Genomic DNA, 15,498 nt, shown 5'->3' on the forward strand with positions numbered 1-15,498 from the left:
AATGTGACCTTAGTCTTCACTGCTCACATATTAAGTATTAATTATTGTATGCATGCTACATGATGGACATATTTCTATACGTCAACTGTGAAGGCCTACTATGTGATCCCCTGAATGTTAGGCAGTTGAATTATCATCGATTAAAGAAGATGAGAATTCAGTCCTCAGTATCTTATATCTGGAGTGAGAGACAGAGAAATTGAAAAGCAAATTATATTTGCTTGTGATAAGGGTCATGTGGTTAACATACATTCTGTGGGACAGGAAGTTTTAAATTAGATCTTCCCATAGATCTATCCTGGCATTGTGGGACTGTAATGGTGAGGGTAAGCTCAAGTTTTCTGCCTTTTTCACCTGTAGGTGATAGAGCTTAATTGTGAGTTTGCTCTCGTGGAAACTGAGTATGAGTAGGTGATGTGAGGTAGGTGAGAAGGCATCGTAGAGGGTCTTGACAACGCTCCAGGGACTTTAGACTCATTAAAAGACAAGGATAATTTTAAACAGGAATATGTTACAAGGGATATGCTACTTAGAAAGTCCCTCTGGTAGAGAGTAAAGAATGGACTGGAGAAGATGCTGTATTCGTGCAGGCCTGGAAACACAAGGACCTGGTCTGCATGTAACAATGGAGAGAGCATCGGAAGCAGGATCATAGACGGAAACATTGCTGTAGCAGATAAGGGAGGGAGCAGCAATGATGCTGCTGGGGTGATATACAAAGCCCCACCCTCCAGGGCAAAGAGTTTATAGGATAATGCTTCCGAGAAACAGAAAGATGAGAAGCGTCAGCATCTGCTGAAAACTAATCCAATTAAGCTCTGAAAAGCTTCTTAAGAGGAGTAGGGCCACTTCTCAGCTTGCAAACGCCCCAACTTGGGGGGCTGCTGCACTCAAGTCTGCGTGTGGTGGGAGGCGTCAGGGTCTATTAGCGCTTTTGAAAAGCACAGTGTGGCTAGGACACTGAAAGCAAGAGAGTACAGCAAACAGTGAAGCTATGATTTTATCAGGGCCCAGGATGTCATGGCCAATTATGAATTTTTCACAATAGTGCATCTCCCAACTCTCATCAGAGGAGCTTCTTTTTGAGGTAGAAGGTGGTTAATACAGAGACCTGCAACTACTAAACATGCAAACAGTACTTGGAGTTATCAGGTCTAAATGAGACAGTTTTATCACACCCATTCACAAAAGCCTCAAGGACGGTCACAGACAGGGGTCAGACACAATGTAAGAGAGAGAGGCAGTGGACATCTGAAGAAAATCAGTATTTGCTGGGCATACCATGAGCATTGCACACAAGAGCTTATAGTGTCTGTAGCCTTATGCATAAGACCTGCACAAGATCAAGGCTGGAAAATCCCAGCGTGTTTAGGAGAGACTCAGGAAGTTCCAATTCTTAGCTGAAGAGCTACTGGCAACCAGTGGCTGATGGGGAATAGAAAGTCTGTTTTCCTCAGGGATGTGATACCTGAGAGGCTGTCCATGCTCCAGTAGAGTGCCTATAACCAGTGCACTTAATGGCAGACACCAAGTGGACTCAACAAATTTACAAACAGAACACATGAAATTGATAATTAAGATGCCAGGGGTAGGTATGGAAGAAATTAGAAGAGAGTGCATTATATATTTGTAAAAACTTCTCAAACTATAGATAAGTTAAATAAAATTCAAATGTATATGTAAACCCTGAAACAAAACTCCAGTTTTATCTTCTAAAAATGAGAAAATTACATGTTGTAGTAAGTACAATAACAAATGAATCTTCAACTAGAAAAGAGCAGTTTGGCTGTAAAGAGTCAAGAGTGGATTCTGAGGACAGTGTGTTATTAAGAACTGTGTGGATACGGTGATACATGCTGGACCAGGTTTGCCATTTTCAGGCTTGCATGAATATAACGGCTTCCTTAATTCATTCTTCATCATGTCACTACTATGATTTTATTCAAAGTTAAATATGATTCTAGTATTTCCTAGTTGAAATTTATCCTGGATTTTAATAAGATCTCAGCTTGTTTCTGTGAAGCAGTAGCACACCCAGGGCTTTGAGCACGTTAGGCAAGCACTCTGTCGCTGAGTAACACTCTCAGTCCTAAGAACATTTGCTTTTCTTAATAAGTGAGCCGACTGGGGTGGCCATTGTTGCACTGGGTAGGCAGTCGAGGTGTTTGCCCTTCTCTTGATGAACACATCATGGTCAGTCTGTGACCTTGCAATGTCTCCTTACCTCCAGCAGAGCTCAGCACTGACTAGAGCAGGGTAGATAGGAAGACAGTTGTCTCTTTATAAACTTTCTTAGAAGCTCCACAGAGAGCACTTAGACCTCAGTGGTCAACAGTTCTACATATCATTCCATTTAATACATACTAAATGGGTTAAGATATATATTTACCTCTTTGCTATCCTAACAAAATTGGGGATCACTTAAAAAGTAATTAATAACAAAATAATACTGGATATATAAATGGGATATATTTATTATGTCCCCTCCCCATGAGGCTTAGAAAAACATGGACAAGTTTTTAAAAGATTAAAAAAGCTAGAGTTTACAAAAAACTGGAACAAGAAGCTGGATTCTGGACCTATTCAAACTCATGGCTGCTGTGGTTACCTGAACAAGACTTGCACAAGATGATGCCAGTCAACATTCTGGAATGGATAGAAGAAAATCACATGAGTCCCACCCTAATGGAGGAGCTATGGACAGTTGGTGGCTGCTCAGGGAAGGAAAGCTTTCTTTAGCGCTGTAGTCACTGATAATCATACCCAATACCCATGCGTACACGTGCAGCACGAATTGAACTCCGTGGGTTACACATAAATAAAAGAAAGGGTATGAAGTTAGAAGGAAGATGTGAGGGGATTCAGGAGGAGCTGGAAGGATAGAGGAGTGAAATATCATCAAAATACATTAAATACATGTAAGAAACTCTCAGGGAATAAATGTAAGATGTTATATTAAAAACCAAGAGATGCACACAGCAGTTAAGACATGGTTTTACAATGGTAATCATAATAACGAGGAAGGAAGATGCACCAGCTACCATAAACTGTAGTTCAGATTATAGTGATGGAAATAAGAGAAATTACATTTCTTCTGGAAATAACTGCAGATTATTTGAACTTGGTTATGAATGTCCTATATGGAGTCAATGATGTGACAGTATCAAGAATGATTCTCAGTCTCCAGACTATGTGACGAAGTGATTAGGAGATCCATCACACAAGGACACAGAATACTGGCAAAGGAACCAAAGCAACCGTCTGATTGCCAGCTAACTCTGGAGTGTTTATGTAAAATATAGACATGGAACTGCTTAGCTGATGATAGTATTTGTTGTTTTAGGACTCAAAATTGAGATTTAGACAGGAAACATAAATTCTTGTGTAGTCTGAGTGGAGACAATTCCCACTATTTCATGAGCACAAGGCATAGGAGGCAAGTACAAAGTCAAATAGTTGGCCTTCACTTAGCACATGTAACATCTTCAGACTAGAGTTTAAAGCAATAGAAACCATGCTGTTATGGCTGGTGCCCTACCCTGGTGACCATAAACTTCTCGGCGGGAAGAGATTGCCAATGAATCTTTCTACCTATAGGACTGGCATATAGCAAATAATAAATAATGAAGAATTGAATTGATTTTAGTCAACTAGAAAACCAAATTAGCGCTTTTGCCTCTTAACAAGAAGCATACTATGGAACTGCAGGAGAGTAGAGGGTTCACAAAACGGGGTTTGGATTTTACATGGAAGATTCATGGAACTCATAGAATTGTGATAAGACCTTAACAGGAACAGGTAGTGGTTGGTGTTGACTTCGAGAAACATCCAATGACAGGGCCAACTGAAGCAGAGTTGTTGAAGTCTAGGTCTCTCATAACTATATTAAAGTAGATAATGTGACAATCTTTAGAAACTGGTTTTCATTTAATTCAGTTAGCTATGTGCAGCTATTGGAATATTTTAATCAGGAAGCCATAGATCAATCGTATAATGCATGTAAAATATATGTTGACAGTCATGTGTCATATGGGTTCAAGTGTAAGAGGAGGACCTCCTGGGTCATGATTAAGACACACAAGTCTGTGTGACTTCTTCCTAATTGGAGCCTAAAAGACAGAGAATAGATTTGCTGTGTTCTCTTTTTCTAGATAGGAAAATGAGGGCTAACAAAAATTTAAAGAGGAAACTTCAATAATAATGTAAGATGTTATGATTCAATAATAATGTGAGAGATAGTAGTGACTGTGTCTTTCTAAAGCACTTAATTTAAAATAAAACATGCGCAAGTTAAAAAAAAACTGTGGAGGCCAGGTGTTGGTGGCGCACACCTTTAATCCCAGCACTCAGGAGGCAGAGGCAAGTGGATCTCTGTGAGTTCGAGGCCAGCCTGGTCTATAGAGCGAGTTCCAGGGCAGCCTCCAAAACAGTACAGAGAAACCCTGACTCGAAAAACCAAAAAAGAAGTAAACAAGCAAACATGGCGAGTCTCACTGTATCTTTACAATGCTATAAGGTATCTCTCGATGCCTTGCCTCCTATTGAAGGTTTGTCTAGTTACACTGAGCTAACTCCTAGTTCAAACCCAGTCCAACATCAGGTTCAGTATAATGAATTAGATTCTAAACTCTGTGCCTGATTTAAAACAAACGAACAAAAAAACTCAGCTCGCACTCGGAGCTGTCCAACATCTGCTTTGACTGCCTTATGAACCCAAAAGCCTGAAGCCTGAGCTACAAAAACTTTCAGGGTGATCACTGGAAGAAAAGTCCATTTTAAAAGGATTAAATTTGTGAGCAGTCAAGCCAAGGATCCTTAGTGTTTCTTCCCAATGTTTATACTTTTTAGTTTATGCTCTTTAACTTTCTCTGGAGGAAAGTAATTTTAGAAGTATAATTAGTAAAAGAGAATGCCACTCCTGCCTAGACATAACAAATATGTTCCGTGCAGGAATCACTATCCCCAGGCTTTTGGAATCTTGCCAGTGAGAAGAACTAAGACAATCTATGAATGATCATTTTAGTTTCTTATATTTCTGGGTATGAGCCTAGCCTTTAACGGCTTAGCCATCTCTCCAGCCTGATCATTTTAGTTTCTATATTCCAATAGTTTTATGTCGTGGTCATGCATATTTGAGTAGTAGTCTATTTTTGAGCTTTTTAAATCAGGAATATTTTATCCAACAAGTTTCTTTTTCTGTTGTCTGATTTCGTGTCATTAGAGCCGCCTCACATCAATGGATCTGAAGGACCTGGAGAGGTGTCAGTAATTGTGAACAACCCACTTGAGCTGTCCTGCATCGCTTCTGGAATCCCTGCTCCTAAAGTCTCCTGGATGAAAGATGGCCGACCTTTCCTACAAACAGATCAAGTGCAGATTCTGGAAGGAGGGGCCATCCTTCGAGTATCTAGTGCTCAAGTAAATGTTACCATTCATATGACTACCTTTCCTGCTTTTCTTCCTTATTCCCTAGTGTATGCTAACTATTGGATAATTTGCATCTGTGCCTCTAAATACATCACTGATCCCTACAGCTTTGCCAAGGGTAGATTGTCTCTGTAGTATCCATGACAGGGAAACTGAGTAGGAGGAAGATAAAGAATCTAATATAATATTTTGAAGAAAATCAAATACCTTCTCATTAACTTAGCATATTTTCAAAGCTCTGAGTGTTAATATGTTTCCTTAAGCTCTTACTTTTTTCTATGTAGTTCTTTACTAACCAGCAGAAAGCAATCCAATATATAATATGTGAGATTTCAGACTGCACTTTTGATCCCCACAATGAACTAGCCAAAATGGAAGACTGGAGAAACAATGTTTTAAGCAATGATCTTTCAGCAAAATGAATGGTTCTTTTGCTTACGTTTAAAGAAACTGTGTAGGGAGTGATTTTAAGTAACCGTAAGCACTGAACACTCCTGTGTGGGTGTGTTCATAGGTACATAGAGTGTAGAACATACAGTGGTAAATAGTGCTAGGGGGAGGGGACTCTCTCTCTCTTTGGGTTTCAGTTTTGACCAGGAGAGCAGCCCTGACATTTGTTTCTTGGATTTCTTGGTGTTCAAGTAAGTGATTTCTCTTTCAATAAATATCTTAGTATATCCCCTTTTGTGTAGTTTAATATTGCTTCATTAAAACTGATCAGAAATATGAACATATTAAAGATGAGTCTAGGATATATTATATTTTTCATATTAATAATAAAAGCAACCCATATTTCACAAAGATTGTTCATCAGAGCCCTAATGCCTTCATTTGTAAACTTCAGATAAAATAACAATGAAAATAATAATGATGATGATGATGATGATGATAACATCCATTACATATTCAAAAGATAATGGGACATAATATGTTTATGTTGGTGCCATAGAAATATATTACATAACAATGAAAATTAGATAAATGAATTAGAACTTTTGCTAGTTATATAATAATTCTGTATGATGTAAACTAACAAGTTATTTACATTTTTATCTGAAAAAAGATGAGGGGAAGAAAACTGGGTGAAGAGAGATAAACATGTGTTTTCCGCTCTGTTGGTATAATGTTAGGCTTGGGGCTCTGTCACACTCTTCACACTTCTGACCATTCTGGGAGGGAAAGTCTTCATTTCCAACATATAATCTTGAAAGAGTCACAGCAACTCACTACAGTGAGTAATGGAGCCGGTAGACCTCAGCACAGCTCACCATCAGTGTCATGGAGCACATACCTTCTCCTTTCATTCCAAACACAGCAGGAACCTAGAAAGGTCAGGTGAAATTTTCAATCCATGCCCTTCACCTAAACTCTTCAAGAATTTCCTTTCTGCCTCAAGGATTAAAATTTCATGCAAGATACCACTGGATGTGAGCAAAAAACCCCACTGGAAACAACAGTGAGATGGGAAATGAAACATGACCAAGTCTCGAGCTTGCCCCTGCTTCTGCTGTTCCTGCTATGTTGTCTTGGCATTTTGTGCACACCTGTTACAGCATTTCCAACATTAGATTTTACAATACTGAATTTTGTCTTCTGATGTATTTCTTGGCTATATATCATTATGCCTCGCACATAATGGCTGCTTAACAAATTCTGAATTGAATGGTATCTTCTGTCAAAAAACTAAGTCTGTGGCTTGCTCCAAGGCAAGAGATGTCCATCCTATAATCAAATACATTTATCCAGATTTGTCACTATACTTTCTTTTCCTGAATCACAGCACCTGTCAACAACTCTCCAATGCATCTACTTGCCATGTTTCAAACATGTTATCAGTAGAGCAAACATTAGCCTGTAGCTATAAATAATGACTCTGGGTATACAGAAAGAAACAAGTTGTTTGGAAATATTTCCTGGTGAAGGCAAAGTTTGAGAAGCCCCCATGATGCTTCAAGTTTGGCAAACTGGAGACAAGTAAAAGATTTTATCTGTCTGAAATGAACAAGAGTTGACAGAGAAGAGTTAAAAGTTTTTAAGACATAATAAGAAAAATCAAATGTGATTCTCTAGAAAATGATCTGTGTGTGTGCATGCGTGTGTGTGTGTGAGAGAGAGAGACAGAGAGAGACAGAGACAGAGAGACAGAGAGAGAGAGAGAGAGAGAGAGAGAGAGAGAGAGAGCAATGTGTCTGTGTGTGTAACACATGCAAGGCAGTGTGGGTAGAGCAAGTGGAGGCTGGTGTCAGATGTGTTAGGTGTGCTCCTCTATTAATGCTAACATTATTGGCTTGAGATGTGTCTGTTATTGAGCTGTAAGCTTGCCTTTTCATTTAGGGTAGCTCACCAGAGAAATCTCAGGAACCTCACAGGCCAGTGCTCAGGTTACAGGCACATGCAACCATGTGTGACTCTTTAAATAGCTGCTGGGATTTGAACTCGAGTCCTCATGCTGTCACAACTAATGCTCTTCCACACTGAGCTATTTCTCCCTGATGGCCATTTTCTATCCTTACTCAAAGGATATGTTTGTGTATGTTTGTCTAAAGTATTTTAACCATTTTTCAATCACTCTAGTCTTAAAATTTTCCAAAGGAATGTGTGCAACCTAACAACAATCTTTTTCATAACCTACAAAGTCAATTTTGAATATACAAATGTTTAAAATGCCAATATTCTGAGAACGTTTAAGTAGTAAAATAAGTGAGATGGCTAAGGCTTTCTTACATTATAAAATATGTTTTTTGTTAATAGTAAGGTCACCTGCCTGTTTACCAGAATAATATCTCCAGATGTGGTGTCCACATAATGCCAAACATACAGATGAAAACCAACTTCCAACATAAAACATCCATGAGGATTTTCAAATAATTGGTTTGGGTTTTAGTCAAGTAGATTCTTCCGTCAAACCACATTATGTTACATATATATCTCAATGACAGAGTCAAGATGTGGTATTAATTTATTTGGTTTAGTTATCTGGTGGGTTTTTATCAGCTGTTTTTATAAATATACTATATTTCCTTCCAAAGTTGTGTCATTGAAGTTTATGGTCTGAAACTTGAACCTATGGATGTGAATTTCCTCAAATTTGACACTGAGCATCTGATCTACCATATTTGGCACTAGATCTTTAATAAACACACATAGATATACATAGCTATATATGTTTATATACATTCTTAATATTCCTGTATATTTCTAAAATTCCTTTAAACATAGTTGTATACTTAACAGAGATGCCAGCTAACATGCAATATCAAAACACTGATCTTAATGATTAAAGTGTGTTTCATCTGTTGCACTTCCTTGTGTTATTATGCCTTTGTTGGTAATCTTAATAGTTCTAGTGAATTTGCATTCCCATTACCAACACTAGAATGCTAACACTGTATAATTTATTTGTTTGGGTTTTGTAGGTGGAGGACACAGGAAGATATACATGTCTGGCATCCAGTCCTGCAGGGGATGATGATAAAGAATATCTAGTGAGAGTACATGGTAAATTCTGTGATCTGTGTTTGATCCACACACAAACCTCGTTAGAAACTACATTAGAGAAGATCAGGACATTTCATAGCAGCTCATATGTCTATAAACTAAAAAATATATGTTTCAAAAATTGTATTGCTAATAACTTATGTGCTCTTTGGGGTGTAGTTCAGTGAAATTTTCTGTTATTCATCTTGTTTTCATATAAACAATTCAAATTTGTGGATTTAAAGTAAACAAATATGAATTACAATAGGGAAGATAACAAAAATAATTCTATTCTTACCACACAAGGATGCAATGTTTTTCATGTGAACATTTTATTGCAAAAATGTGGCCATAGTTAGACATACTTGTATATATCTCTAGTCCCAGCTTCTAGGAAAGTTGAGTGCAAAGACTGCTTAAGCCTAGAGTTTGCAACTGGCTGTGGAAACATAGGATGATCCTAAATACCAAATACAAAAAAGTGAGAATAGAGAACAGAGTTTGAATTTAATTTGCTTTATGTCTCACTTAATGGTTTGATGAACACTCTTATGTCAATAAATATATTTTGTAGCATCATTTTTAGGATTGAATTATGCCCTCTATTGTATAGCACCATTTTTAGGATTGAATTTTGGCCTCTATCTTATTCCTTGCTGGTGGATATTTAGGCAGTTTCTGACGTTTTATGTGTACTTTGTAATTTTTCTGCAGTACACTTATTTGTTTACCCATGAATGCATGCCTACATATACACTTTTAAGGATTTTGGAAAACATGGCCTTATTACTTTCCAGAAAGTTTGTATTGAGACACTTTTGAATATTACTTTTATATATAAATTAAAACATTCTTCATGGGGAGGATAGTTTGAAAACTAAACAGATCTTCATTTAATTTTCAGAGCCTAAATGACTATGCATGCAGATTATCTGGAAATGAAGTGCTCTGCTATCCATATTCAAAATTTAGGCCTACTAAGGAAATCCAAAATGATTTACTAAGAAATATATCTGTATCCATCAATAAAATGGATACATCGCTATGTGTCATGGTGAACAGTTCCTGATTTGATAATTTTTAATACTCAGGGGAAAGTATTATCCAGCGTAGATGCTGGATACAACGCTATGTGTCATGGTGAACAGTTCCTGATTTGATAATTTTTAATACTCAGGGGAAAGTATTATCCAGTGTAGATGCTGACTGAAGGACACCTGTGCGCTTCTATTTTCTTATCACCTGTCAAATGGTGGTAATGATGTGGTTATCTTATTATTCATGTCATTGTTGGGAATATTTCATTATTTAATTGATTTAATTAATTAATTTAATTAAAGTCTTCATTATTTAATTGATAAAGTGATAAATTAAAGATCCAGTTCATTATTTTTATTTCAGAAATTGTATTTTTCAATTTATATACCAATCCCAGTTCCTCCTCCCTCCCCTTCTCCTGTCCCCCCAATCCCCCCTTTCCCACCTCCATCCACTCCTCAGAGCCAGTAAGGCCTTCCTTGGAGAGTCAACAAAGCCTGGTATTCCAAGTTAAAGCAGGACCAAGCCCCTCCCTTGTGTATCAAGGCTGAGCAAGGTATCCCACCATAGAGAATGGGCTCCAAAAAGCCAGTTCATACACCTGGGATAGGCCCTAGGGCCACTGCCAGCACTCCTCCCAATAGATCAAGCTACATGACTGTCACCCACATTCAAAGGGTCTAGTTTGGTCCCATGCAGATTCCCCAGATGTCAGTCTATAGTCCATGAGCTCCCACTAGCTTGAGTCAGCTGTTTGTCGTTTTTTCGACAAACAGTTGAAGTTCACACCTTATATCATACAGGGGACCTAGCTGTTGTTGGACACTGATAATTTACATCCAGTTTATCAAGTGCACTCAATGTTGTGTTCCTATGCTTAGTGCCTCCTAATATTGCTGGAATGGATGAGTCCCAGGACTTCACGGTGTTAAGGAACAGACAGGTGACATTGGAGTGCAAATCAGATGCAGTGCCTCCACCTGTGATCATGTGGCTCAAAAATGGGGAGCAGTTACAGGTAAACCCTCTTGCCTGACTCTACAGATTCATTTGTAAAAGGAAAAAGCAGCTGAGGAGCCATTGCTAAGCAATGAAAACCCAGTCACTTCCAGGTAGTAGTTAGTCACAGCTGCACAGGCAGGCACCGGGGCCTTCAGTGTGCTGCCTTCCTGTTCTAGTCTTTGCTTAGTAGTTGATTGGGTGAAAACACAGATATTTAGACTTATGACCCTTTGGAAACTGACACATGGTTTTATCTACTGAATCCTGTAGATGAAAGTGCGAATTAAACTCTCAGCTCTTTGTTTAACTAAAAGGCTAGAAGCCATCAAGGGCTCAAAAGAAGGTCTACCACGTCTCCAGGATGGAGCTGTTACTGAATTTCTCTGGTTGTAATTTGGACTCAGGGGTGACCTGTCATATCTATAATATCCCCACATACAGGTTTCAGGCACCAGAACCCTAAGGAACAGTCAAACATTCTCTAAAGCTCCCTACACTTAAGTTATGCCTACCGCCAATAGAGCATCAGCTCAGGATTCTCGCCGGCCATTTACAGCCAAATGAAAGCTAACTTTGAAGGCTTTCTTTATCCTAACTCTTTGAGTCACTAGCTTCCAGGAAAGGGCCTAGAGAGGGCTAAGAAAGGCTTGATTTGAATCATGCACCCTACCTTGCTTGTCCTTGTTTAATTGGAGGCACTGTACATTGACTTCACCAAAATCATTGAAATAGTGAAAGAAAGGTTAGCTATTACATAAGCAAAACTTGTCAGATGATAAGTCTATGGTTTTTTCTTATTAATTTTGTTGCTTATAAAATAGTTTTGTGGTTTGGAGAGAGATGACACAATGATTAAGAGTAAGAGTGCTAGGCCGGGCGGTGGTGGCGCACGCCTTTAATCAGCACTCGGGAGGCAGAGGCAGGCAGATCTCTGTGAGTTCGAGGCCAGGCTGGACCGACAGCCTCGAAAACAATACAGAGAAACCCTGTCTCGTAAAAACCAAAAAAAAAAAAAAAAAAAAAGAGTAAGAGTGCTTGTTACTCTCTCAGAAGACTTAAGTTCAGTTCCTAGTGCCTATGCTAAGTACCTTACAACCACCTGTAAGATTCAGTATCTCGCCTGTCCTCCACAAGTACACACACAGACACACACACACACACACACACACACACACACACACACAGAGAGAGAGAGAGAACCCTTTAAGATAAATAAAATAATGTTTTATTTTATTTCATTGACATTTTGATGATAGATTTTACTTTCTGAATCCAGGCAACACCTCGAGTAAGAATCCTGTCTGGAGGAAGATACTTGCAAATTAATAATGCAGACTTGGGAGACACAGCCAATTATACCTGTGTTGCCAGCAACATTGCAGGAAAGACTACAAGAGAATTTATTCTCACTGTAAATGGTAAGAAAAATTACTGTTTCACAGTTTGATTATTTTACCAATACTATTAGAATACATGATAATGTTTTTCAGGAGCTTAGTAAATGAGTCCTTGTGGTCATACTATTTAGTTGGAAATAGCACTTTGTTAGACTGATATTCGACCAATATTGCAAATTAATTCAACCGCAAAATGTAGATCTTGAGGTATATTACAGTATCATAGAGGATACACCAGACACACACACACACACACACACACACACACACACACACACACACGGACACAGACATTCTTACACAGGCACATTCTCACACAGGTACACATACACACCCATAGACACACACCACACGGACACATGCATACAAACACATGCACACACAGAAATATTAGTAGATCCAGATGGTTTGCGCTATCCAGCTGAGAGGAAACCATCATACTACATCTGCACATGACAAATAGCCCATCATTTAATTTGCCTTTATTGCTGGTGGCTTGATAGCTTACTGTACACTCACCGTGGTACAGTTTGCTTAAAACTGTCATAATACTGCAATTTTCTTAAATATACATATCTAGCTGCCAAAACCTGTCAATATTCAGGAAGATATGTAGATTTCCCTCCATAACAACCCCTCTGGATTTTAGCACAAGAAATTTTACAACATACTGGATGACCCACACAACTAATGTCTCTAATATTAAAATTAAAGTTCAGGTTTTGTATTCCCACATGAACTCTATGATTAATAAAATGTCTGTTCTGGGACTCTCTTGATTAGCCACAGATGTGCTTTTCATTAAAACATCCCACTTTCTGTTCTTTATTTAAAGTGAAGCTGTTCCAGCATTAACATTCTTGGACCATTATTTGGCTAAAGAGAAATAAGAAATATCAACTTTAATTTACATCAGACCGAAACTGAATTTTACTCACGCCTCTCTCACAGAGAGCCAGGTTTCACATACTGTGTCAAGGATTTAAATTCTCCCCATTTACTCTTTATTTTCAAATGCAGGATGTCTTGAGTAAGACTTCAAGAGTTAGACTTTAATTCTATTTATTCTAACCTAGATTAGTATAGACAAAGTTAATCACTTCATTCAAAGTTCTCCTTACATCTCCAGCTTCTTAGTGAAAGCTGTATTATTTATTTTAACTAGATTTGTGTTTGTTTCTTGTTCAGTTCCTCCAAGCATCAGTGGTGGTCCCCAGAGTCTTGTCACCCTCTTAAACAAGTCAATTGTTCTGGAATGCTCTGCTGAAGGTGTGCCAACTCCAAGGATAACATGGAGGAAGGATGGGGCTGTGCTAGCTGGGAACCATGCAAGGTAACAGTTCTAAAAGGGGAAGAAAAATACTATAATGAGAAATTGAAATGTGAGTCTTTCAAATATTTTTCTAATGCGTTGTTTTGTTCTTACTATGTTTAGAACTAATATTTTCATCCTAAGATGAGAATCAAATTCAGTATTTTGCCAGCATAATTCCCATGATCCATCAAGACCACAAGCCTGCTGATACACACCTTCACACTGCATCCTGCCCCTCCTCCAAGGGCACTGTAAATATTTGTCACCTGAATCAGAAAAGGATTCACAGTAGATTTCACCAAATCTTTAATGTTTATCTGAGTCACGGTGTAAATAATTGAAAAGGATTGATTCAGAAGGATGTATCTCTAATCTTTCGTATAGATACTCCATCATGGAAAATGGATTCCTTCATATTCAGTCAACACATGTCACAGATACAGGACGGTATTTGTGTATGGCGACCAATGTGGCTGGTACAGACCGTAGGCGAATAGATTTACAAGTCCATGGTAAATATACATTACAAAAAGCATCCAGTCTTTGAGTCAAATTTTTGTTGTTGTTTTGTGTTTTTGGTTGTTTGTTGTAACTGAAACTAGTGATCTCATGAAGACCTGCATGTCAAAGGCTAATTAAGATAATCCACTGCCTTATGAATAAGACAAGGCTGTGCTATCTCTTTACTGTGGCCTGTGTCACCATTGTACAGTTTGTGATACTTTACTGTGCCTTAGTTATATAGCAAGTTATTAATAACAAATTCCAGGTCATCAGACACACTTCAAATAATTTGCTATTTGCTGGGTGTTTTTCCCTCTTATTGCTTTAGTTCCTCCATCTATTGCTTTGGGTCCTACCAATGTAACAGTAACAGTGAATATCCAAACTACTCTGGCTTGTGAAGCTACTGGGATACCAAAACCATCCATCAGCTGGAGAAAAAATGGGCATCTTCTTAATGTGGATCAAAATCAAAATTCATACAGGTAAGATTAATTCATTTATTTTAAGTATTTGTTCATTTCCAGCTGACACAGTTGTATATAGTTATTGTACTGTTGGATATTTTAATGCAGTTGGATAAAATATCCAACAGTACAATAATTGGAATATCTGTCACCCCATACACATGCATTTCTCTGTGTTGAGAACATTAAAAATCGCTTCTAACATCTATTTTGAAATGTTTGGAAAGTTACTGTCAGATGTCCCCCTCTATGCGTCTGCGTTTCTGTGTCATTTTTATTGCACGTCCCTCTACCTCATCAATCTGTTAGCCCAAAGGTTTGTTTGTTTACCTTGGGATTTTTTTATCTTGGTAAATATTTAGTGATTGGCTCTTGGAAACAAGCTTGAAGTTCAGTTTTGGATTTTTTTTTGAGGCAGAGTTTCTCTGTGTAGCTTGAGCTGGTTCTGTAGGTAGAACAGGCTAGCCCTAAACTCGAACTCACAGAGATCCGCCTGCCTCTGCCTCCTGAGTGCTGAGATTAAAGGCATGCACCACTACTACCCATGCTCAACTTTTTATCTTCAATATATAATGAAAACAGAGCCTTCTCTGTGCCTGGCCACTTTCCCTTAGTATAATGCCACAAACATGATTCCATTGAACAATTCAACCTAGCATTTAGAAACATTTTTTAAATAACCAACATTTTAACCCCATCATTAGGGACAGTAAATATATAAAGAGTAAAGAACTGGCCAGTTGGTAGAAAATATTTCCCTTAATATGGATTTTGATTTCCAACCTTTTTTAAAATAAAATGTGCAACTTTTCAGTAAACAAGCCCTACGTGGCTGTTGGAGATGTACCAGTAACTTTGCTAGTGGATTTTA

The 15,498-nt window shown here is 38.1% G+C and overlaps 1 protein-coding gene and 1 long non-coding RNA gene across 3 annotated transcripts in view; one reads left to right on the forward strand and one right to left on the reverse strand.

Moving 5' to 3' along the window:
* Hmcn1 (hemicentin 1) overlaps positions 1-15,498 on the forward strand; it is a 423,434-nt gene that overhangs the window by 346,313 nt on the left and 61,623 nt on the right. The window contains 7 exon segments of the mRNA XM_040738098.1: positions 5,222-5,418; positions 8,844-8,925; positions 10,824-10,960; positions 12,221-12,362; positions 13,530-13,674; positions 14,041-14,168; positions 14,489-14,645. Of these exon segments, the coding sequence (XP_040594032.1) occupies positions 5,222-5,418; positions 8,844-8,925; positions 10,824-10,960; positions 12,221-12,362; positions 13,530-13,674; positions 14,041-14,168; positions 14,489-14,645 (988 nt within the window).
* Positions 13,595-15,498, reverse strand: part of LOC121136796 — a 42,783-nt gene continuing 40,879 nt past the window's right edge. For both annotated transcript variants that reach the window (XR_005873934.1, XR_005873935.1), the window contains exon 5: positions 13,595-13,683. This is a non-coding gene — a long non-coding RNA (uncharacterized LOC121136796). The remainder of the gene's footprint in view (positions 13,684-15,498) is intronic.

Source organism: Mesocricetus auratus, unplaced genomic scaffold, assembly GCF_017639785.1.
Source record: "Mesocricetus auratus isolate SY011 unplaced genomic scaffold, BCM_Maur_2.0 Super-Scaffold_100676, whole genome shotgun sequence".
Lineage (NCBI taxonomy): Eukaryota > Metazoa > Chordata > Mammalia > Rodentia > Cricetidae > Mesocricetus > Mesocricetus auratus.